This window comes from Thermoascus crustaceus (assembly GCF_041956765.1).
Source record: "Thermoascus crustaceus strain CBS 181.67 unplaced genomic scaffold VTN00scaffold_2, whole genome shotgun sequence".
NCBI lineage: Eukaryota > Fungi > Ascomycota > Eurotiomycetes > Eurotiales > Thermoascaceae > Thermoascus > Thermoascus crustaceus.
Window position 1 is genome coordinate 1,130,476 of NW_027192528.1, and position 21,928 is coordinate 1,152,403.

The 21,928-nt window shown below is 51.4% G+C and overlaps 9 protein-coding genes across 9 annotated transcripts; 4 read left to right on the forward strand and 5 right to left on the reverse strand.

The window, feature by feature from the left end:
- Window positions 1-294: 294 nt before the first annotated feature.
- VTN00DRAFT_3926 (uncharacterized protein) lies at window positions 295-2,283 on the reverse strand (the record flags this gene model as incomplete). Its single annotated transcript, XM_069430297.1, has 6 exons — window positions 295-681; window positions 748-1,782; window positions 1,839-1,943; window positions 1,997-2,082; window positions 2,137-2,184; window positions 2,241-2,283. The coding sequence occupies 6 exons, from the start codon at window positions 2,281-2,283 to the stop codon at window positions 295-297; spliced, it is 1,704 nt and encodes a 567-aa protein (XP_069289447.1).
- Window positions 2,284-2,553: 270 nt separating this feature from the next.
- On the forward strand, window positions 2,554-4,546 carry VTN00DRAFT_3927 (uncharacterized protein; the record flags this gene model as incomplete). The annotated part of the gene is made up of 4 exons (XM_069430298.1): window positions 2,554-2,925; window positions 2,981-3,150; window positions 3,201-4,456; window positions 4,536-4,546. The coding sequence occupies 4 exons, from the start codon at window positions 2,554-2,556 to the stop codon at window positions 4,544-4,546; spliced, it is 1,809 nt and encodes a 602-aa protein (XP_069289448.1).
- A 1,108-nt stretch (window positions 4,547-5,654) lies between these two features.
- Window positions 5,655-7,616, reverse strand: VTN00DRAFT_3928 (uncharacterized protein; the record flags this gene model as incomplete). Its single annotated transcript, XM_069430299.1, has 1 exon — window positions 5,655-7,616. One exon carries the CDS (start codon window positions 7,614-7,616, stop codon window positions 5,655-5,657), a length of 1,962 nt encoding a protein of 653 aa, XP_069289449.1.
- Window positions 7,617-9,994: 2,378 nt separating this feature from the next.
- On the forward strand, window positions 9,995-11,104 carry VTN00DRAFT_3929 (uncharacterized protein; the record flags this gene model as incomplete). Its single annotated transcript, XM_069430300.1, has 1 exon — window positions 9,995-11,104. One exon carries the CDS (start codon window positions 9,995-9,997, stop codon window positions 11,102-11,104), a length of 1,110 nt encoding a protein of 369 aa, XP_069289450.1.
- A 1,110-nt stretch (window positions 11,105-12,214) lies between these two features.
- On the reverse strand, window positions 12,215-14,085 carry VTN00DRAFT_3930 (uncharacterized protein; the record flags this gene model as incomplete). The annotated part of the gene is made up of 2 exons (XM_069430302.1): window positions 12,215-13,639; window positions 13,846-14,085. 2 exons carry the CDS (start codon window positions 14,083-14,085, stop codon window positions 12,215-12,217), a joined length of 1,665 nt encoding a protein of 554 aa, XP_069289451.1.
- A 563-nt stretch (window positions 14,086-14,648) lies between these two features.
- Window positions 14,649-16,741, forward strand: VTN00DRAFT_3931 (uncharacterized protein; the record flags this gene model as incomplete). The annotated part of the gene is made up of 4 exons (XM_069430303.1): window positions 14,649-14,912; window positions 14,966-15,923; window positions 15,981-16,386; window positions 16,447-16,741. The coding sequence occupies 4 exons, from the start codon at window positions 14,649-14,651 to the stop codon at window positions 16,739-16,741; spliced, it is 1,923 nt and encodes a 640-aa protein (XP_069289452.1).
- A 730-nt stretch (window positions 16,742-17,471) lies between these two features.
- Window positions 17,472-19,126, reverse strand: VTN00DRAFT_3932 (uncharacterized protein; the record flags this gene model as incomplete). The annotated part of the gene is made up of 4 exons (XM_069430304.1): window positions 17,472-18,280; window positions 18,402-18,744; window positions 18,832-18,975; window positions 19,040-19,126. 4 exons carry the CDS (start codon window positions 19,124-19,126, stop codon window positions 17,472-17,474), a joined length of 1,383 nt encoding a protein of 460 aa, XP_069289453.1.
- Window positions 19,127-19,562: 436 nt separating this feature from the next.
- On the forward strand, window positions 19,563-20,486 carry VTN00DRAFT_3933 (uncharacterized protein; the record flags this gene model as incomplete). Its single annotated transcript, XM_069430305.1, has 3 exons — window positions 19,563-19,634; window positions 19,698-20,128; window positions 20,195-20,486. The coding sequence occupies 3 exons, from the start codon at window positions 19,563-19,565 to the stop codon at window positions 20,484-20,486; spliced, it is 795 nt and encodes a 264-aa protein (XP_069289454.1).
- Window positions 20,487-20,860: 374 nt separating this feature from the next.
- On the reverse strand, window positions 20,861-21,589 carry VTN00DRAFT_3934 (uncharacterized protein; the record flags this gene model as incomplete). Its single annotated transcript, XM_069430306.1, has 1 exon — window positions 20,861-21,589. One exon carries the CDS (start codon window positions 21,587-21,589, stop codon window positions 20,861-20,863), a length of 729 nt encoding a protein of 242 aa, XP_069289455.1.
- Window positions 21,590-21,928: the final 339 nt, after the last annotated feature.

A 21,928-nucleotide genomic window follows, 5' to 3' on the forward strand; every position in this document is an offset into this window, starting at 1 on the left:
GGCACTAGCTGATTCAATTCCCAATAGCCACAATCTTCTGATGTCTTGATCAACTATGGACTACATCAGCGGGCTCTTTACTGAGTAGGCTGTCGTGGCTTGAAACTATCCGCATTTTTGAAAGACTGGCAGCAGCGAACCAGCTTAATACAGCATAATTATCTTCTCATAAAAATTCTCCTTTATTACTTTTCCATCCTCAATATATTCGCTTCTTGAAACTTCATGTCACAAAAAAGTAATAACAGTTAATACGATAAAGCCGTTTACTTTTTTCCTCTCTTTATCTTATTTCTAATGACCGTGCCCATCGTCCTCCGCCTTCTTCTCCGGGTCCAGCTTGATCATCGTGTCGATACGCATGATGGCGATGCACGCCTCGACAGCACTCTTCAGCTGCTTGACCTTGCTCATGCTGGGCTCGAGCACGCCGGCCTTGATGGAGTCGTGGACGCGGCCCTTCATGAGGTCGAGACCGTAGTTCTGGTACGTCTTCTTCTTGACGATGGCCTTCTCCTCCTCGTTGGCATCGCCCTCCTGAACGCGCTGGGAGAGAGCGTGGCGGACACGCAGCTGGGCGACGAGTTCCGAGGAGTCCTTGGCGGCGTTGACGGCGAGGGTCTTGGGGATGATGAGCAGGGATTGGGCGAATTCACCGATGGCGAGTTGCTCTCGAGAGCCCTGTGCAGTGTGTTAGATATATCATAGCCAGCTTCATCAGAGGTCGATGTTGAGTTAGCTACTTACCACTGTGCGGGCGAATTCCTCAAGGTAGATGTGAAGGGCTGTCTCGACGGCACCACCACCGGGGACAATACTACCGCTCTCCAGCGTCCGCTTCACTGCTGACAGAGAGTCGTGGACTGAACGCTCCATCTCATCGAGAGTGAAGTCGTTGGGTCCACGAAGGATGATCGAGGCGGAGGTGTGGACCTTGGTACCCTTGACGAGGATACATTCATCATCCGATATGCGCTCCTGCACGACCTCCTCCGCATGTCCCAAGTACGATGCCTCGAACTTTTCATCACCGTTGAGGTCAGAGAGAGTGCTCACAAGAGTAGCACCGGTAGCCTTCGCTATCCGTCTCAGGTCCTCCTTCTTAGCACGTCTGACAGCCATTGCTCCCCTCTCGACGAAGAGCTTCAGGACCATGTCATCAATGCCCTTCGTGGTGAAAATGACATTAGCTCCAGCCTTGAGGATCATCTCAACCCTCTCAAGGACGATTCCTGACTCTCTCTCGCGGATCTTCTCAAGCTGCTGGGGGTCATCAATCGTGATCTGAACGCCAAGCTTCATTCTCTCCTTCTGCAGGTTCATGTCGAGACAGGCGATCTTCGCATCTGTTATCCGAGTCTTCATGGCCTGAGAGGCGACGGTGCAGTTAAGAGCGTAGCCCTTCACGAGCATCGATTCTGTGGCACTCTTTCCATGCGCCTTGAGCACGTTCACAGCCTTCACGGGGTATTTAACTTCGTTCTTCTGGTTCGTAGTCTTCACCAACAGCATCGCATCAACGACCATGTTGGCGAAGAAATCCGCATCCGCACCGATGATCTTGCTGGACATGGACGTTTTGGCAATGCTGATCAAGCTTTCCCTCCCCAGGTTCTCGACCTTGGTGGTGATGTTCTCATTCATGTACTTGACGGCTTCTCGGAGAGCTAGTCTGTAGCCGGTGATGATGGTGGTAGGGTGAATGCGGTTCTTCATAAGCTCGTTGGCTCGTCGAAGGAGCTCGGAAGCGATAAGGACGACGGATGTAGTGCCATCTCCGACCTGGAACGATCAGCATAGAAGCTCAACACGTACATGGAACGACGTATAGAACATACCTCCTTATCCTGCTGCTGAGCCAAGTCTACCAGGATCTTGCCAGCGGGATGCTCAATATCCAAAAGGCTGAGGATAGTAGCTCCATCGTTTGTGACAGTAACATCCTAAAAGCCACGTTAGACAAGCCAGGTATCATGAGGGGCAGCAGCCGTCATACCCCGATATCATCCACCATCATCTTGTCCAAACCGGAGGGGCCGAAAGAGCTCTTAACTACATTTGCGATGGCCTGCGTCGCAAGGACTGAATGACATCAGAATATACGCAAGAGACAGATCAAGAGCCTTGCTCACATACCATTCTGGTCCCGGACATCTGCGCCGCTGATTTTCTGCCCACCCAGGACTGTGCGAGCTGGTTAGCTGTGATCCTGACGTGGAGAAGACAGAGGGAGTTCGTACACAAAGTGCCCGCATTCCGCGGCTGCTCAAAAATGCCCGCCATCTTTGCAAAATAGACAGAAGTGGTGTCGTAAGTGTCTTCGAAGCTCCGACTGCCTGATGCCGAGCGACGCTTTTCGAGGCTTTGGGAAGCGTGTCGCGCTAAAAGTTCTGCCGCCCAAGGCGGTCAACTTTTCGAGATACATCCCACTTTGACAAGGAGGGGAGTCATTTCGCCTCAGAGACAAGTCTGCAGCGATTCGCCATCGCACCTAGCCTACACCTCAGTTCTTGATAGATTACGGATCAGGCCTCCCGAACTTCTGTCGCAATCATGTCGAGCAACGATCTCGCCGACCAGCCGGTCACTCCTGACCAACCTACCAATCTGACTCTTCCTGATCGTACCCAAGCTCCTGCCGATGGCGCCGCTCCCCAGGGTGAGATGTCCAAGAACGCTGCAAAGAAGGCTGCGAAGATGGCGAAGCAGGCTGCAGACAAGGCAGAGAAGGCTGTGAACAAGGGCGTTGCAAAGGAAGAGACGAAGAAGGCTTCTGCTAAGGCTCCCAAGAAGAAGATCGAAGGCGCTGCCCTTATCGGTATTGATGTCGCCAAGGAAGACGATTTCCCAGGCTGGTACCAGCAAGTATTGACGAAGGGAGACATGCTGGACTACTATGATGTTTCTGGATGCTTCATTCTTAAGGTAATGAACTCCAGTAGCCGCCATACTTGTTGCTCCTATGCTAATAATGCGCCAGCCTGCCTCATACTTCATCTGGGAAGAGATCCAGCAATGGTTCAACGCAAGAATCAAGAAGATGGGTGTTAGGAACTGCTCCTTCCCTCTGTTCGTCTCTGAGGATGTTCTGCAGAGAGAAAAGGATCACATCGAGGGCTTTGCTGCGGAGGTCGCCTGGGTCACTCATGCGTATGGACTCCGAAATCCCAAGGATTTCCAAAGTGCTGACGTTCTTCTAGCGGTTCTACTCCTTTGGAGCGGAAGATTGCCATCCGCCCAACATCCGAGACTGTTATGTACCCATACTACGCCAAGTGGATTCGAAGCCACCGTGACCTTCCCCTCAAACTCAACCAGTGGAACTCCGTTGTCCGCTGGGAGTTCAAGCACCCTCAGCCGTTCCTGCGTACCCGAGAATTCCTCTGGCAGGAGGGTCACACTGCACACCTGACTGAAGCTTCCGCGAGGGAAGAGGTCTTGCAGATTCTTGACCTTTATGCTCAGATCTACGAGGAACTCCTGGCCGTTCCCGTCGTGAAGGGTCAGAAGACGGAGAAGGAGAAGTTCGCTGGTGGTCTCTACACCACTACCGTCGAAGGATACATTCCAGCGACTGGTCGTGGTATCCAGGGTGGAACGTCCCACGGTCTGGGCCAGAACTTCAGTAAGATGTTTAACATCACTGTCGAGGACCCGTCTGCCAAGGGTGAAGAGAAGAAGCCTCCGCTGTATGTCTGGCAGAACTCTTGGGGTCTTTCCACTCGTACTCTGGGTGTCATGGTTATGATCCACAGCGACAACCGTGGTCTGGTCCTCCCACCTCGTGTTGCGGAGATCCAGACGGTGATTGTCCCTGTTGGTATCACTGCCAAGACGACACAGGAGGAGAGGGAGAAACTGTACAAGGAAATTGATGGACTGGCTGCTTCCATCTCCGCTGCTGGCGTTCGTGTCCACAGTGACCTGCGCGACGCGTACTCTCCCGGCTACAAGTTCAACGACTGGGAGCTTCGTGGTGTGCCTCTCCGTATTGAGTTCGGTCCTGGCGAGTCAGCTGGCGGATTCGTCACGGCTGCCCGCCGTGATGTCCCTGGCAAGGACGGAAAGTTCACCATCCCAATCGCTGAACTTGGCGCTAGAGTTCCTGCCATTCTCGACGACATCCACAACGACCTGTTCAAGCGTGCCGACGCAGAATTCCGCTCTCACCGGAAGATTATCACCAAGTGGGAGGACTTCTGCCCCGCTCTGAACGACAAGAACGTCTGCCTGATCCCTCACTGCCTGACTGAGGAATGTGAGGACCAGATCAAGGAGATGAGTGCCCGTAAGGCCGAGGAAGACAGCGACCAGCCCCAGGACGCCCGTGCTCCCAGCATGGGTGCCAAGTCCCTGTGCATTCCCTTCGACCAGCCAGAGGGTATCGAGCCCGGCGTGACCAAGTGCACGAACCCCAACTGCACCAGACCAGCGGAGAAATGGTGCATGTTCGGACGTAAGTCAAGCCCTTTCCTTTTACACTCTGGACCCTCCTCCGACTTCGTGTTTGCAATGACTAATATCGATCCATACAGGCTCGTACTAAGCAATTCGCATTCGAGTCATACCCAATCGAGTTATGAAATTCATAGTGACGATAACAATGCGGACGTTTTATGCTTTTCTTTTCCCTTTCCAGTCTTTTCAGGCGGGACATGGATGCGGGGTGTAGGTGCAGGGGAACTCATATTTGATGTTGTTGTCCAGCGGCGGTGTTGGTCAGTTCTAGTAGCCAGAGAGCCATGTCATTTTAGCCATGAGGATAAGAGAAATATAAAAAATGAAGATAGGATGATTTTTAATGGATGTTACGTACTGTACCTGTAGCCTCGAGCACCTTGGATGATAACGGTTCTCATCACAACGCTAGTACTGTGTACAGAACTGTTTCTTTGAAATCCAGGAATGAGTATAACGCAACGTATAGTAAAACTTTCTTCATTGAACTCACAAGATTTCTGCCTATCGGAAGTCTTGACGGACTGGAATATGCGGTGATGACTGCTTTTCTCGCAAACCACCTAACCAAAGCTTGGGGGATAAATCGGGCTAAATTTCGAAGGAAACTGATGCTAACTACTACGAGTTACCTACCAAGAGAGAACATACCGTAACGGAGAATGAAACGATAATGACCTCACTAGATGTCGCAAGTTCGCGAAAATATTCCTTTGTAGACCTAAATTTCTCTATAGTGTTGCCGGCCCCCTGATACGATATGCAAGCCCAATGATGCAACCGATTGCACCTGGAAACACAATGTAAAAAAGAACCCCTGCAAGACACCCCAGTATCTGACTACCAAACAAGAAATCACGTTCCAGTAGAAATGTCAACGAAAGTGTATCAAGTCAACATTGTAACAAACGGGAATGAAAAAAAGAGAAAGAAGATCATATGTGCAAGACTGAATCACCATCCCTTGCAAGGTTTGAGAATCCATGGTAGACAAATGTTGCCAAAATGTATGTGCAAAGGAAAAGGATATATCGTCAATGAAAGCTTAGAAATGAGAGGTAATCGGGAGCGGTATGCTCAAGTGATGAACGTTAAGAGGAGTACGGTGAAAAAGAGAGACAAGAAGCCACACAAATGACGAAATAATCGATGTAGCGCCGTAATACCATCCGAGGAGTTCGAATCAAGTCATCCATTCACCATTTCAGCTGTCCCGGACCAACCTGGTCCTTGCGAAGCGGAAGTCGCTTCTCATTCAGTGGAAGCGTGGGGTTACTCGGAACCCTGTCAGCAGTGTTGCTGGCCGTAGCGTTCTTCTTGGACGCTCTACGTGTCAACCTATCCAACTCCTCTGGGTCGATCGGTAGTTTCGCGTTAAAAATGTACGTGACATTGTTATCATCGACACTTCTGATCTGCACATGGGGCGGCTCGTCCACATGGGGGAGCTGGATAATGCTGTCTTCGTCATAGTCTGGTGAAAAATCAACCCGACTCGCTCTGACAGATGCTGACGAATGCGCTCTCAATCGGCGTACGGAGGGTTGGCGATTTAGCATTGCCGATGCCTCCCGAGAACTTGGAATCCTCTTAGGATCAGACTTGGCCCGCCCATGAAGGACCTTAGGAAGAACGCTCCGGAGGGTGCCAGCTTCCTTGGACTTTTCTCCCTGAACTTGCTGATCCCGTTGCTCAGACTCAAACAATCCAGGGGTCGGGGGTTGACCGTATGTATGCCTTCTTCTGCGGCCGGGTAGTGGTAGATCGGGACTCCGCTTGAATACTTTGTCATGGCCCTTTGCGGCATTTGTAGGGGGAAGAACCTTAGATGCCCCATCTGAGTTCCTCCTTTTTCGCCCCAGAGAGCCTTTGCGAATGAGTTTTGTCAACTGGTTTTCTTTATCTGACGAGCCCTGGCTTGATCCTGACCCTACCAGCGTTACGTCGCTGCCGAACGTCTCCTGGGACGGGGACGGGGTAAAAGCCGGTCCCATATCAGGAACTGGTAGATTTCGGAAGGCTTCGTGAGAGTTGATCTCACGAATGATAGCGTCCTGCAGAGTTTCAAAGGTGGGATGTGGGCTTGTAGCCTGCGTGGATCTGTAGGCTTGCCTGAACATATCCATGATCTCCTCAACGTTATAGCTTGCAGTAGGCTGTGGAGATATTGAAGTCGGTGTCACAGCCGGCATCGGACTGTTTACGATTTCGGCAATACTAGGGCTCGGTCCTGCCAAGTACTGGCGTGGTGTCGGCGGTTGGATCGCACGGTGTTCTATCTTTTGTCTTCCGGAAGCCGCCAATTCCGTATTTATGGACAGATCCCGCACATTTTTTCTGGATGTAGATCGGTTTCTCGGACTTTCGCCAGTTCTTCGACCGCGCGGAACGTCTAGGTGTCCGGTTGAGCTGCACGCAGCGGTGTTTTGGGAGGCATCTGCCTGTTCAACCGATAGATTTGGTGCCGAGCTCTGCGAACGTAAACTACTTGTAGGCCTTGTTTGCGCTGCACGAGTGGGAATGGAAGTGGGGGGTCGGGGGAAGAGTCGCAAGTCCTCCTGCGATGTAGTAACTCGAATCTTGTCCCCAAGCAGCTTAGATTCTCGAACCGGAGTCCGCGACCTCCGCCTCCCCCTATCGCTTTGTCTATCTGTCATATCCTCCTGGTATACAGATGAGGCTCGCGAACAGGAATTTTGCTGACTTTCTTTTCGTCTGTCCATGTTGCGATCAGCGACATCTTCGTTGTATGGAGTAATGGGCGACCATTTAACATTAATGTCATAGCGATGAGACGTAAATAACGCTTCCACGACGTCGATGTGGCGAGAACTTCGAACCGCCGAGCTTGCAGCATCACTGCGAGACTGCGAGGAGGACCGTGGACGTGGATCAAAACGCTCGTGCAACTGTTCGAACTGCCGCTCGATCCCTCGAAAATGTTGATCCACGTCTAACGCTCGAGGGGACTTCAATCCTGGTGACACGGGAGGCGGTCCAGGCGGAGGACGCCGTGGGGATGATTGATCCGTTGGTGAACCATAGGGGTTGAGATCTATACCCTGCAAGTAATCAAAATCTTTCGATGCGACATCCCCTTGTCCGAGAAATGCAGGCCGGTGTAAACGACCATGGAAGAATCTCTTCAAGCCCACCATGATCGGTACAGAACCGAAGGTGTATGTGAAGAGAGCCGGGATGTGTAGAATATCTTCTTATTGCAGTGTCAGTCTAAGAAAGATCGACATCATTCCTTAATCGAGGTCGAAGCGAGAGAATAGCCGTCGGAATGGGAGTATACGGAAGAGATGTTCAGCGAGAGACCAGATTCGAATCTGTGTCATAAGACTGTAAATCGCAAATTAGACAGTAGAATACCCTAGTCCAGACAAAGAGAAAAGAAAAAAAATGAGCGACAAAGCTTCACTTCATGGTGCAATTGAGATCTTTGAACACCGTCAAGATACTCAACAAGCAACCATGATTTGCTGGCATAGGCGGCCAGAAGCAATCTCCAAGGAAGCTGCAAGCAGATGCTTCGTGCCATTATTTTGCAGGATTGGGTCCTTGGTCTTGCGCCAGGGGAAGAGGACCCGGTCTTTTCCACAACCACGGACGTGATGGGGCTGAACTGACGCGGAGCGGGCGCGACTCCAGTGCAGAGATGACCTAAAAGGCTAAACCCTCCAGTTCGCAAGATGGGGTGAGCGGGGCGTCTTGCACGGACAAATTGATCGATGGCACTTCGGCCAAGCCGCAGTTGGCGCACGGCATCGCACAAGCTCAAAACTGTACAGCTAAGAGCAACATCTCTTTGGTTGGAGAGTAGTGGCCTCTGGAAAGCTCTACCAGTGGCAGCACCCAGAGCTTGAGAAAGTCATCATCTCACTCGAGTATTTGTCAGGTCATGAAGTCTCTGTAGGATGAATACTGCTGCACACCGTACTTTCCGTATGCTGTATGGAGCACATGGTATCCTTTCACTGGTTAGTGAGTTCGAGGGCGATCTGTTATTGGCGTTCAGGCCCTGCGGATCGACGACAATCACGGTGTCTTTTGGGAACGGGACGCCAGTATCTGCCATCTGTGCCTGGCTAAGTTAAATTATTGTTAGTAACTTAGTTTCTGGGTTGACGCCAGGGCCAGGGGTTCCGCCCTCAGTCTTCCCCAGTCTTCAAGCCAGTTTGCCGCGCATAACGGTGTTCTGATTGTGCTGGTGATTTTCATGGAGGAATTGAGACTGGTTCTTCAACTGCGTTGCCTTCATTGCCAAATTCTACCCAATGTGGGGAGTATCAGGCAAGAATAAGAGTCATGAAGAAGGACGAAAGCCTGAGGTCAATTATTTGTATTTTCCGTGTCAGAAACGTGCGTTGTCACGTTGCCTGTTGCCCGTCCCGTGCCGCTTCCATTTCCCCTGACGTGTGCTGGAAATAAGACGTCGGTAAGTGGCGTTACTCTGTAGACCCTACCTAGGATACCCCTGAACCAAAGTCTTCACAAGCATGGCGTCGATCCGAGCAAACCATGGAGCACAAACCCCAGCAGGTTACGTGCACGATCTTGCCAGGGTCAGGCGAGATAGCCCGATCAAATCGATCATTCGATCGTAGTCGACATTATTCTTAGCCAGTGTTCATCTCTGCGGAGTCAGGAGTCGCGAGACCCCGAGACCCCGACCCCGACTCCGGCCAGAATACGGAGCATATCGCAGGCTACATATCTGAGAAAGAACATGCCATGGACCGGCCATGAGAGCAGAAAAAGCTAAGAACGTAATTTCTTCAATCCGATTGTTAATATTACTAGAGACACGGAGATCCCCTGCTTCGACATACCAAGAAGCGGAACCAGAACAGAAGGCCATCGAACTCACGGTGGTGCTCTCAGATGAACGGACAATCAAACCAGAAGCCCAAATACGTACTGTACAAGAGTTGTCCGGAGTCAAGATGATGTTGAACGATCCAATACAGCCACATCCGGTACAGCCCATCCTCGTCTAGTGAAACAGACCTTCATCAAGGTCGATAACGATCTTGGGGTGTTGATGGGGATTTCCAGCTTCTCCGCTTGAGAACGGTCGACCAACGTCCATCCCCTTCGGAAGTTTCACGGTCCCGTCCCCAAGAAAGGGGCGGTGTGTGGTGTGTGTACGGGTGCTCCAGCGAAACTGGAAAAGGAATCGCCAATCTTGTTGGTATGTGCACTGATATATAACACGACAAACGCAATCCAGATTTACTCCGTACTACTAAAAGGGCGCAAGGAAACTTGACGGCGGAGTGCCTTTTTTCCTTTTGGTTGTTGGGCGACGGAAAAAGATTCACTGTACTATGGTTTTGGCTTCGCAATATTCCCCTCTTCTGATCGCGGAGGGTTAGTTCGAAAAAGTGGGCTCCCTCTAAGGTGTGGACTTTTTGAGGATCCGTTCTCTTTTTACTGATTCTGGGACACAAAATACGGGCCTTATCTCTTTTCTCTCTCTCTTTTCGGGATGATGAGAAGAGAGTCGGTTTCCACCACGGACACTACAATGACCGATCGATCGGTGGATCATCGTTATCAGCATCATCGCCATCAACATCATCATCGTCAGGATAGTTGTCCTCCTACTCCTCTTTCGCCCAGACCTGCACCAGCACCAGCAGCAACGACAGCAACGACAAGAGCAGCCGAAGCCCCCGTGGAAATCGACGTCGACGATGGCCACTCGGAATGCAGCGACCTCTCTAACTACTCCTCCTCGCTGGTCTCGAGCGTGCGGGACTACGAGTTCAAGTACGGCCGCCGCTACCACAGCTACCACTCGGGCGCGTACCAGTTCCCCAACGACGAGCACGAACAGAAGCGGCTCGACCTGTGCCACCACATGTTCGTCAAGGTGCTCGACGACCGGCTGTTCCTGTCCCCGATCGACCCCAACGGCATGCGCATACTCGACATCGGCACTGGAACCGGAATCTGGCCCATCGCCATGGGCGACACCTATCCCGCGGCCGAGCTGATCGTCGGCAACGACCTGAGCCCGATCCAGCCGCAGTTGGTACCGCCCAACGTGCGGTTCGTCGTCGACGACGTCGAGCAGGACTGGCACGACGAGGCCGCCGGCCCCGAATACGACTTCATCCACTGCCGGTACATGTGCGGAGCCATCCAGGACTGGCCCAAGCTGCTCCGCCAGTGCTACGCCAGCCTGAAGCCTGGCGGATACTTCGAGCTCCAGGAGCCCGTGGTCGAGCCGTACTCGGAGGACGGCAGCCTCCCGCCCGACCACAAGTTCGTCGAGCTGATGCGCCACCTCAGCGCCGCGTGCGAGAAGTTCGGCCGCCCGCTGAACATGTCGACGCTCTTCCGGGGCTGGGTCGAGGACGCCGGGTTTACCATCGTCGATGAGCAGCGGTTCAAGATGCCCGTCGGCGTGTGGCCCAAGGACCGGAAGATGAAGGAGATTGGCGCCCTCAACGCCATCAACATCGTCGAGGGCGTCGAGGCCTTCACCGTCGTGCCGTTCACCGAGGTCCTGGGGTGGTCCAAGGAGGAGGTTGACGCCCTAATTGAGGGCGTCCGGAGGGATATCCTGAAGAAGAAAGATGCACATATGATCTATGACTATACGGTGCTGGTCGCTCGGAGACCGGAGTGAAACAAGACCAAGATTCAACTTGGGCTGATTGATTGAACTAAATTTTTTTTTTTTTTTACCTTTGGCGTCAGATTCGGTTGGACCCGGGCGGACCGAGATGCTTTTACGATTTCTCTAGATACCACAATTCTGATGTTGTTGTTCATATTGTTATTGTTATTATTGTTATCATTACTGTCGCTTGTGTATGCATGTGGTCTTCTTGTTCAGTCTTCTGCCGGTACGATTTTAATTGTGCTTCTTGATTCCTCTTTTCTGAGACGCAAATCAACTAGAAACATCTCACATGTATATAGATCATCACCTGGAAAGCCACAATCGCCGATCGGAGTATCGGTGATCCTCTCTAACCTTGGTTTATCTGCGCATGCCATCACGTCTATATCATTTAAAACTAGGGAGATGTATCGTTTTCAGTAGATTTGGTTAATTCTTATCGACAAACTAGATGAACTATTTCAGAGGTACACTAAACACGAAGAAAAGGACCTCAGGGGGAAAAGGGGGGTTCAACTAGAAAATAGTCGAAAAGAATAACAAGAGCTAGCAAACTCATTTCCATCGGAACAGGGCAGAAGGGCCTTCTCATTACCGAGTGACGGAAACAAGTTCTCGGGAAAAAAAAGACAACTGGGAAAACCGGGTAAAACAACGAAATACGCCTGTGTATGAGGGATGCTGGGAAATGGTGCTATGAGTGAAATATGGGGATTACATGACTGTGAATCTTGTTTATCGTGAGTGAAACGCTTCGTGACAAGGGGAAAAGCCGAGGTGTTGGGAAAGGTGAAAACATGACCAGAAAACCATGAGTCGTGCTCAAACGCCACAGGAGGGAGGTACGGTGGGGAAGGTCCATGTTGCAATGGGGGGGTAGAAAGGCGTTGAGGCTGAGGAGCTGGAACAGTCAACCTCGAAAACTGTCCAGTCCAAACAACGGAACAGTCACAGCTGATCTCGAAGGGCAAAAGCCTCCACACATCTCAATCGAAGCGTTCAGTCGGGAACGTTCTTCCCGCCAGGCGGGCGTACTTACCGTGCCCAACAGCAAGTGGTGCTCCAGGTCGGTGTCCCGTTCAGGTGGTCCTAAATCGAATTCAGGATGCGGGATTACATATCCATAGAGTCGGCGCCACCGTTGGCAAAGTTGAAGCCACCAGGCTGCTGCGGGGCGGCACCAAGAGCGAAGCCGGTCTGAGTCTGCTGAGGAGCAAGCTCATCGATGTCACCGGCCGCTTCATCCTCATCGGAGAAGTACTTCTCGATGATGTTGTAGGCCTTCATGTAGATCTCCTCATTGGCATTGTTCTGGCAATCGTGGATCTTCTCCATGCCACCAGCCTCTTCAATGAACAGAGCATAGCGGTTGACGGCCGGCTCTCCCAGCTGGGCAGCTTCCTTGTCCATCTCTCCGACCTTGAGGATGTTTTCCAGACCATCCAAGGCGACCTGGATGATCTTGTTGTCGGGGCAAGCCAAAAGGTCACACAGAGGCTTAATGCACCCTTGGGAGACCAGGTAGCGGATCTGGTCTGGCTTCTGAAGACCACCGGAGGTGGCGTTCGAGATGGCCCAGCAAGCCTCCTTGCGAGTCTTGAAGTCACCGTTGGACAGCAGGTTAATCAATGGAGGAATGATGCCTGCATCAATAACTGCCTGGATCTGAACGGAGTTGCCAGCAGTGATGTTGGAAATAGTCCAGCAAGCCTCTTTGCGAATGCCATCCTTGGTGGAGCTAAGGAGGGCAAGAAGAGCAGGGAGAGCACCGCAGTTGATGATCACCTGAGTCTGGACATCATCACCGGTAACGATGTTTCCAACCGAGCGAAGGGCTGGAGTCTGAACAGAGGTAGAAGCGTGCATAAGCAGCTCGACCAAGCGACGGGGGATTCCAGCTTCAATGACAGCCTGGATCTTGTCGTTCGAGCCATCAGAGAGGTACGAAATAGCCCAGCAGGCATCGATCAGCACCTCATCGTCAAGCATGTACACGAGCTTCGCAAGGACTGGCAGGGCAGGAGAGATGGTAGCCCAGTCAGGCTGGGGCGTCTTGCCACGGCAGAAGTTGCTCAGAGTCCAAGTAGCATTTCGCAGCATACTCAGCTTCCGGCCATCACCGATGAGGTTCAGGAGGGGACGAAGAGCACCAGCGCCCAGGACAAAGTCACGGCACTGAGGGCTGTCACCAGCAATGTTTCCAAGAGCCCAGACCGCCTGTTCCCGGACATCGGGCTCAGGGCTGCTCAGAAGCTCGACAAATATGGGAACTGCACCGGCCTCGATGACGACTTGCGTCTGCTGGGCAGAACCAGAGGCGATGTTGGTCAAGGCCCAGGCAGCCTCAAACTGGACCAGGGTATGCGGGGATCGGAGGAACTCCACGAAGCGGCTCACGACACCGGTCTCGATGACGCGCTCGATGGGTGGGTTGCGCTCTTTGGAAAGCAGCTTTCTGAACTTGGTGGTCGCCTGGATCTGCTGCTCGATCTGATCTGAGAAGACTCCCTTGACCATCTCCGGGAGTTCCACATTGAGCTACAGTGCAGTCAAAGTTAGCGGGGCTGTTCAGCGCGGATACGATCTCTGGGCGACGACGCTGATCCATAGGCCGTGTGCACACGGTCAAGGCTGGCAAAGCCAATCGCAGATGTACGATGGACTCCAAAGCGCAGCCGCAGAGAGTGGGCAGACCGGAGGAACAGCGTCGCAGCAACAGGAACAGGTCAGATGTCAGAACCTACCTCACTCTCGATGGTGCCGCCCTCCTCATCGCTGTCGGTGGCGGCGCCCATGCCACCTCCCACACCGATTCCACCATCGCGGGTCTGGATACCTCTTCTCTTTGCAAGGTTCTCTTCTCTCTTCTGCTTTCGGATCTCGACCTGCTGCTCCTCGCGACGGCGACGGAGCTCGTCTGGCTTGAACTGGTTTTTGGCCTTGAACTGGGTCCGGCGATGCTCTGGGATGTAACGCTCCGCCATGGTTGCTCGTGCGCAGAAAGAAGAAAGTTGTAGATAAGCAGGGGAGACGGAGGATGCGAGCCCAACCTGGGGGGGGAGATGGCTGGAGTTGGAGAAGCGGGCGACGTGAAGGAGGGGAAAAAACTGTTGATGCTTTTGAGGTGGGTTGGGTTGACGGGATGATTTGCTTGGGCTGTTTTCGGCCACACCCGTAAGCGCCACCTCCGCCTAAGCGAACTTAGCGCGCCAGCAGACGCGACGACGGCGACGGCGAGCAAAGAGACGAACAACAACTTGGTCGTCTACTGCCTCGACGGCCTGATCCCCGCGGGCTTTTGCCTCTTTTTTTCTCTTCTGGCGCGCTGCCCGGTGCCTCGACCGGCCTGGAGCCTCCCAGACTGCGCATCTCTCGGAGGCGGGGCAGCACCTCTCACTAGGCCTGTCCCCCGGGAGACGACCACCTCTACGATTGGTTTGCGACACCTGCCCAGCTCCAGTCGGGCTTCGCATGCTGCATCCGAGAACTTTGACCCTGCGATCTTCTATTCGTGACCGTTGGGCTTCGATGTTGTGTTGCAGCTGTCATGCCATCCTCACTGCCCCCCAGGTTCGTCGATATCACGTCGGCAAAGTCGTCCCAGGGCTATGTAAATGTAATAGGCGTCGTCGTCGATCTCCTGCCCAAGTCTCGCTCCGCAGGCTCATCTTTCGTGATCACATTTACTATCAAAGACTCCGAGTTTGATGTCGACCCGTGGAAGGGCCTCAAAATAAAGTACTTCAATGACGCTGAACGCTTCCTGCCGGACGTTCGAGTCGGCGATGTTATCCTCCTGCGGAGTGTCCGGGTCAGTCCTTCACGGTCAATGCTACAGTTGTGTCAATACTGATGTTGTCGAAGGTGCGGCCTTACAAAGGGTTTCCAGTCGGGGTGGCGTCTCAAGGCTACAAGGTTCCGTGGGTAATTTTTCGACAAGGTCAAGGTTCACAGACTGGCGTATCTCCCATCTGCGGCCCGGAGTCTGACGAGCCATCTCTTCAAGAAACTGCGTATGCAAACTCACTCTTGAACCGCAAGCTTGGTATATACTCCGCACAGCCTTCCCCCGTGCAGTCTGCCCGTTTCAGTACTCCAGTCGCAACAGTCTCTGCGTCCCGTAGTAGTCGTCCATCTTTCACACAGCGAGATAAATTCTCGTTAATAAAGGATGTCACGCCCCATACATTTGCCGATCTTGTTGTTCAAGTGGTTAAGACCTACCCCGAGAGTGGGAAATGTATACTTCATGTCACCGATTACACCACTAACAAGTCATTATTCGATTATACGCTTCACAATGAGGATGAAGATTACCCTCGTGAAGGCGACACTTTCAACTACCTTTCACGTCCCAAGAGAAATAATTGGCCAGGGCCGTACGGACAAATGACCCTGCAAGTGACGCTCTGGGAGCCGCATGCTTATTATGCCCAGCAGAATGTCAAGGAAGACGATATCGTGCATCTAAGCAATGTTCACATCAAGTTGGCGCGTGGCAGCGAGCGGGTTGAGGCGAGTATTCATACGGACCGCCTAAATCCAGACAGAATCCATGTAAGCGTGATCGATGGATACGACGATCCTCGCATTACAGAGCTCTTAAAACGAAAGCGAGAGTATTGGAAGAAGATAAGGGGAGACGACGCCCGTCTTGGTAAAGACGCTGGGACCCTTCAAAATGGAGCAAATGGATCGAAGAAGAACGCAAAAAAGAAACGGGCCGAACAGCAGCGGAAAAAGAAGGAAACGAAAATCGACGAAGGCCAGATTGAAATCGTCCGATCGGTTCAGGTGAAACGAAATGAACCAAATCGAAATAGTAGTTCCCCTGGCTCTTGTCTTTTGCAAAAACTTGATCCCTGACTGAGTTTTCTAGTTGCTGCAATGCATCCTGCCATCCCTTGCCGTTCTCTTGCAGATATACTGGCAAACGAATCGCACAACAACGCTCTACCAGGTGGTGTCGAATACCGGCTTCCCTTCCAGAATCTCTGCTACAGGGCTACCGTTCGTGTTGTCGATTTCTTCCCTCCCAAACTAGAGGACTTTGCTGTCCCGTACAACCCCGAGTATGCCATGCTCTCGGGATCTGAGAGCGACGAGGATGATGAGGACGGGGATACCATCATGCATGGAAGGCATCGTCGTCGGCGGTTGTGGGAATGGCGGTTCTGCCTTCTTGTTGAGAATGGGACTCCTCCTCGTGGACAGCCCAGAGAGCGCATCAGGCTCTTTGTCTCCGGACCTGATGCAGAGTTTCTCTTGAAACTAACTGCTGTTAAGTAAGTTTCAACGATTTCCAATGATGCATTCAATCTAACCCGTTATGTCCTTTTCTATAGTCTACGGCAGAACGAGAGGACACTCCAAGAACTGAGAGAAAAGCTATTCATCCTCTGGGGAGACCTGGAAGAGAAAAAGAATACCCATCCCGGGGGCAAGTTGGATCCTCAGAGTCTGGAGAATCCATCCGGAAGGCCGTTCACTTGCTGTATCAAAGAGTACGGAGTGAAGTGCGAAGGTGACCATGACCCAGACGCGATGACCGACGACGACGATCAAAATAGCTGTGGTAATGAAGACTGCCTGGGTTGGGAAAGAAGATTTGCCATGTTTGGCACTACGATCATGTCGTAAAGGCATTTTATACTTTTCTAACTCCTGTATTCGCACATATTCCGCGTTGGCTGACTTTTCTTATGCTCTCTCATTACACATATGGCCGTCTTACTAAACTTATGGCCAACTTTTTTCGGTTTTAATGAATGAGCGAAGGTCGAGGAGCCAGACTTTCGTGAGACGCACAGGCCGTTGTTTTTGTTTTTGATGACTTTACATATAATACCCCGGATGTTCGGCATATTCTCAATATCATGCGTTTGTTTAAAACCTGCCTGCAGGTGATCACCCTGGAGATGCAAATACCTTAAAAAAAGAATTTAGTTGCTTAGTTCTCAGTATGGAACGACTCAAGTAGGTACACAATGTCGTTTCGCTGGCAAAAAGAATGAACAAATGCGCAACTGTAACCGGCTTCGACTGCTAAAATGAAGGGAAGCTTATTTCAAAGAGGAGGGAAAGAACAATCGCATCATAAACTCCCGAAATAATCATCGTAGTTAATAAGAGGTATGGTTGGTATTGGGAAGGAGTAAATACAAGAGGACCCAATATTTGCCCATACTATCCTAATACTCTTCTTAACATTCCAGTCAGGACATCACGGGCCCTTCTTTTAATGAGAGTTGGATGCCCGACCGTTCAAAAAAAGGAATAAGCGGCATTTCCCCTTCCCCAATAGTTATTTCTTTTATGTTTTTCTTTTTTTCCTTTGTCTGTCGACGCTTCGGGGAAATCCAATAATAAATCAGACTTTGGTGACTTTGACAATGGTCGTGTCAATTCCATGCGCGGATTTGTCGAACCGGCAGTTCGCTCCCCAGAAGCAGTCCTTCTTACCGACCTCGCTCTGCGGACAACGGTGGCCATAGATACAGTTGGGATCGTCGCAGTCCAAACCAAAGTGGCAAGGGGTCATGCGAGCGACGGCCTGGAGGATGACACGTTCGTTCTTAGTTATTTTATAGCTATGGTCATGGTAGCAGTTTACATTGGGACATTCGCCCAGCAGGAAGTAAAGATTGCACAGTTTCATCTTCTTGATGCGGTTCAGCTCGTCCTTGGGGATACTCTTGAAGTCGAGCCGGTCCACGCGCTGGCCATATTTGTTCCGCTCCACGGCCTTGGGCTGGGGCGCGGGGCTGGAGGGCTTGGAGGAAGTCACCAGGTTGAAATCCCCCGGGGAGGAAGAGGCGGTCAGCGAAGCCCATGACTGTGCAGCACTGGTGCCGGAGGACGTGTTGGTGGATGTCCGCGTAAGAGTCGCCGGGTTCTGGTTCGGCGAGAGCGCGGCCAGCGGCGATCCTTTCCAAGACGTCGGGGATGTTGTCGTTATCTTGGAGCTCCTGAATAGATCTGGAAATTTGGTTACTCTGTAAGCGGACTTTATGGATTCCAGTTCCCGTTCGAATGGGATTCCTTCGATAAGCGATATGCGTCCAATAAGTTCTCTATCCGCCAGGGTCTCCTCGAGCAGTCTAGCATATCCATTATCGTGAGAGCAGCCCAAAAAGATCTGATGGCAATGGCAATTGTATAAATGAAGCTTAAAAGTCTCTGTTAAAGAATTAAGTTAGCATGAAATTCAGCACACTGATCATTGGTTAGAGCCCCTCCTTCCCGAGACTCTAAGGGAGATATTCTCCTGTTGCACGAAGACAGGAGCATCGTTACATACCTGCAATCTTATCATCAGCCCTATCCTTGCCAGTTCCGACATCTACAAAATCGAACAGCAGCCTGCTGCCATTAAAGCCCCGGACAAAATCTTCGACCAAGGAAGCTTTACTGACAATTCCAGCCTTGAAGCAGGCATCGGCCAATCCCTTTACATTCGCATAAATCCTCGTTATTATTTTCGGCGAAGAGACGCTTGGAAGGTTTCGGGTAACATATTCGCGGAGGGAAGCCCAGAGCTGATTGGCTGCATCTTTACCACCTTGTTCGCCTTGCTGAAGGAAAGAGTCTTGGAATATCATTCCATCTCCATCCAGGAATACAATGACGAAGGGCTCACGGTCCTGCAAAGGGAGGCCACAAACGGTTAGCGAGAGTGTGCTGTACAGTACATACAAAAGAGCATTCTCGCTGGAGTGGTGAATGCTCACCATAATAGTCTTGATTCTCGTTATCTGATCCATCAACTCCATTTCATGGATCTGAATATCACGGTTGAAACGAGTCTCACGCTCATGATCGAGTTTCTCTCGTTTGTATGCCTCCTCCAGCTCGCTAACTCGCCGCAGCAGGTCCTATTTTATCGGATTGATATCAGAACAGCACACTCAGAAAGAGCCATGCAAATGGTTTAGCTACCTCAATAAGTTCATTCTTGCTCTGTTCTATAGATTTGACTTGCTCATAGCGTTCAAAAAACGCCTGAGCACTGATGCTCGACATCATCATAGGGACACTAGCTCAGCAAGTTTCGGTGTGGAGGGAAAGCCGAAGGGTAAGATGAAGGGCGAACGGTCAACGGGGACTGCTTAAATGGGGGTACAGAACCCGTGAATGGCTTTGAGAGGAGAATCCGATATTCACGGCACAGAAATAATTCAGACAAAGGATTCAGGAGTTCTCCTTTCCTCTCAGCGGGGATCATGGCCAGCCGCAGCGCCGCAAATAGGAAGCATGCATGGGGGACTGGATGATGAGTAAGCAGAGCTATCGGTGGTCTTGCGACCTTGCGCCGACTTAAGTTACGTAGAAGGCTACGTGGAGAAAATCTCCCAGAAGCGCCTGGGGTTTCCGATCGTCTCTACATAATTGCTTCCTTTTCTCTCAATTTTTCTTTTCTTTTTCTTTCCCTATCCCGACACTGGTCCTGGCTTCAGTCACTATGGGTCGCTTCGGTTTCTTCTCTCTCGCTCTGCTTTCACTGCAGTCCCTATTTGTTGGGGGACTCGCGACGGTATGCATATGACCTTGTTGTCCTTGTCGCGCCAACCTGCTTACACGTCGTCAATGTTTTTAGGACGCCGCTGAAAATGTTGAAGACCAATCAGAGACACCAAAGCTGGCTGTTCAAGTGCAGACATCCTTCCCTGCCTCTGAGATCTTCGGCGTCAAGCTCGTCAATGGCCAGCCGACCCAGGCCCTGATCTCGTTCAGCAACGAGGAGTCCGCTCCTATCACCGTGAACTTCATTGGTGGTAGCCTTTGGACTCTTAATGACGAGAGCAAAATCATCCGCAACCTCACCACTTCGAGATACAACGTCGAAATCCCAGCGGGCGAGACGCAGGACCTGAGCTACAGCTTCGTGACCGACCTGCACCCTCAGGATCTGAGACTGAACCTCGCCACTGTGGTCAGCGACAGTGAGGGCAAGTTCTTCACCATTCATGCCTTCAACAGAACCGTTAGTGTTGTGGAACCGGACACTAGCATCTTCGACCCGCAGATGTAAGCTCGAATCCCGTCCTTTTCCAGCCCCTCACTGCGTCAGTTACTGATGTCGGTTTCGAACAGTATCTTCCTGTACTTCTTCCTTCTGTCTTGCTTCGGCGGTATCGTGTACTTCTTCTACACGATCTGGATTGCGCCGTACTTCCCCCAGAAGCGCAAGACCGGAAAGGCGGGTGACGCCAGAAAGTCCGCTGGTGCGGCGAAGAAGGTCGATGAGCAGGTCCCTGTTCCTGACGGTCCAGCTGTCACTTCTGCCACGACCTACAACGCAGAGTGGATCCCCGCTCACCACATCAACAGGCCCGAGCCCAGGAAGGTCAAGGGCAGTGGATCGCGTTCCAGGAGCCGTGCCTAATTTATTCAACTGAGTGCACAGGGCGTGACTCATAGACGAACATCCTGTGCATCCAAATATTGGCTGGTTCTGGGGAGTTATCTATTTCTAGAGGGGAAGTTGCAGTGACCGTTGGCTTCTAGTGGACGATTTGATGGGAAAGAGGTCAAAAACAGCAACTTTTTATTCTTTAAGACGGAAAATGTATATCTACAATTTCTTTGTTTTGTTAATGCCTGATTGTGGTCCTTGATGTATGTGCATTTTGGGGCTACATTACGGGAATTGTCTTACTAGTGATGGTCATATGAGTTGCAGACGGGTTCCGAAATCATGTCATAATTATAATGTCGCCCATACAAAACACGTTGCATTCATGATACATTTGGTCCAAGTCACATCCGTTTCCACTCTTGAAACTCCTTCTCTAGGTGTTTCTTCAGCTCCGTAAACTTGTTTCCAAAGTCCTTTCCACAGCGCCAACAGACGAAGTCCCGCTTGAGATATCCTTGCCTCCCGGGATGTCTCCTGACGTCATCCTCTCGGAGTGGAAAATCTCCCACGTCAATGAAGAAAGGAGTCGAGAAACTATTGTAATGTTTCTTGTGCCTTAGGCGGTCACTGTAACGGTCCACAGAGAGGACGTGAATATGTAGATGGTTCATAGAAGGATGTGCGTGGATCCCGGACATGATGTCCTTCTCCCAGTCCCTTCCAGGTGGGAGCTCGTCCGGTGGATGGTCAGCATCCATTGCTTCCTGTCTTGCCTTCTCCGTTGCCGATTCCTTCCCATATCTCCTGCGCAGCTCTCCGGCCGCAAGGGTACGCAGCTTCTTCACTTCTGCTTGGACCTTTGCGAGGAATTCAGGATCTTCGAACGCCTCGAACGGGTGCAGACGGGTCTTTGATGGATCCCGCGGGAGGAGCAGCAGGTGTAGGGAGGACTTAGGAAAACGGTCGTGGATTGCGACGAAGTCATCATTGTAATAGACCACGATGGAGGAAGGGTACGATTCAGGGTGCTCAATGTAGGCGCCCAGAGCGTCACGCGGGCTGAATATGTTTACATCCTTTGATATGTGTTTTTCTTTTGTGCGTTTCAGTTGCTTATTTTTCGGTGACATGAGCTCTGTGACTGACGATCGAGGTCAGTCGGCGCCAATACAACATTGGGAGAGGAAATGTAGCGGATATTACAGGCATTTCTTTTTCTGCTTTTTCCGAAGAGACATTGGTAGCCACAGCTCCTGCATTTTCAGCGACTTCAGCATCTGAAGCGTCTGAGCCAGAGACGTCCGCCATGATATTTTGTAGGAGCAATGATCAGACCACGAAGAAGCTATTGCAGTAGCCTGTAGGATGGAGCTGCGATGACGTTAGTTGTCTTGGGAACTTGAAAATATCGATCGAGACTCAATACAGAGTCGTTGTCTTTATCTGGGGAAAGGCATTATCAGTAACGC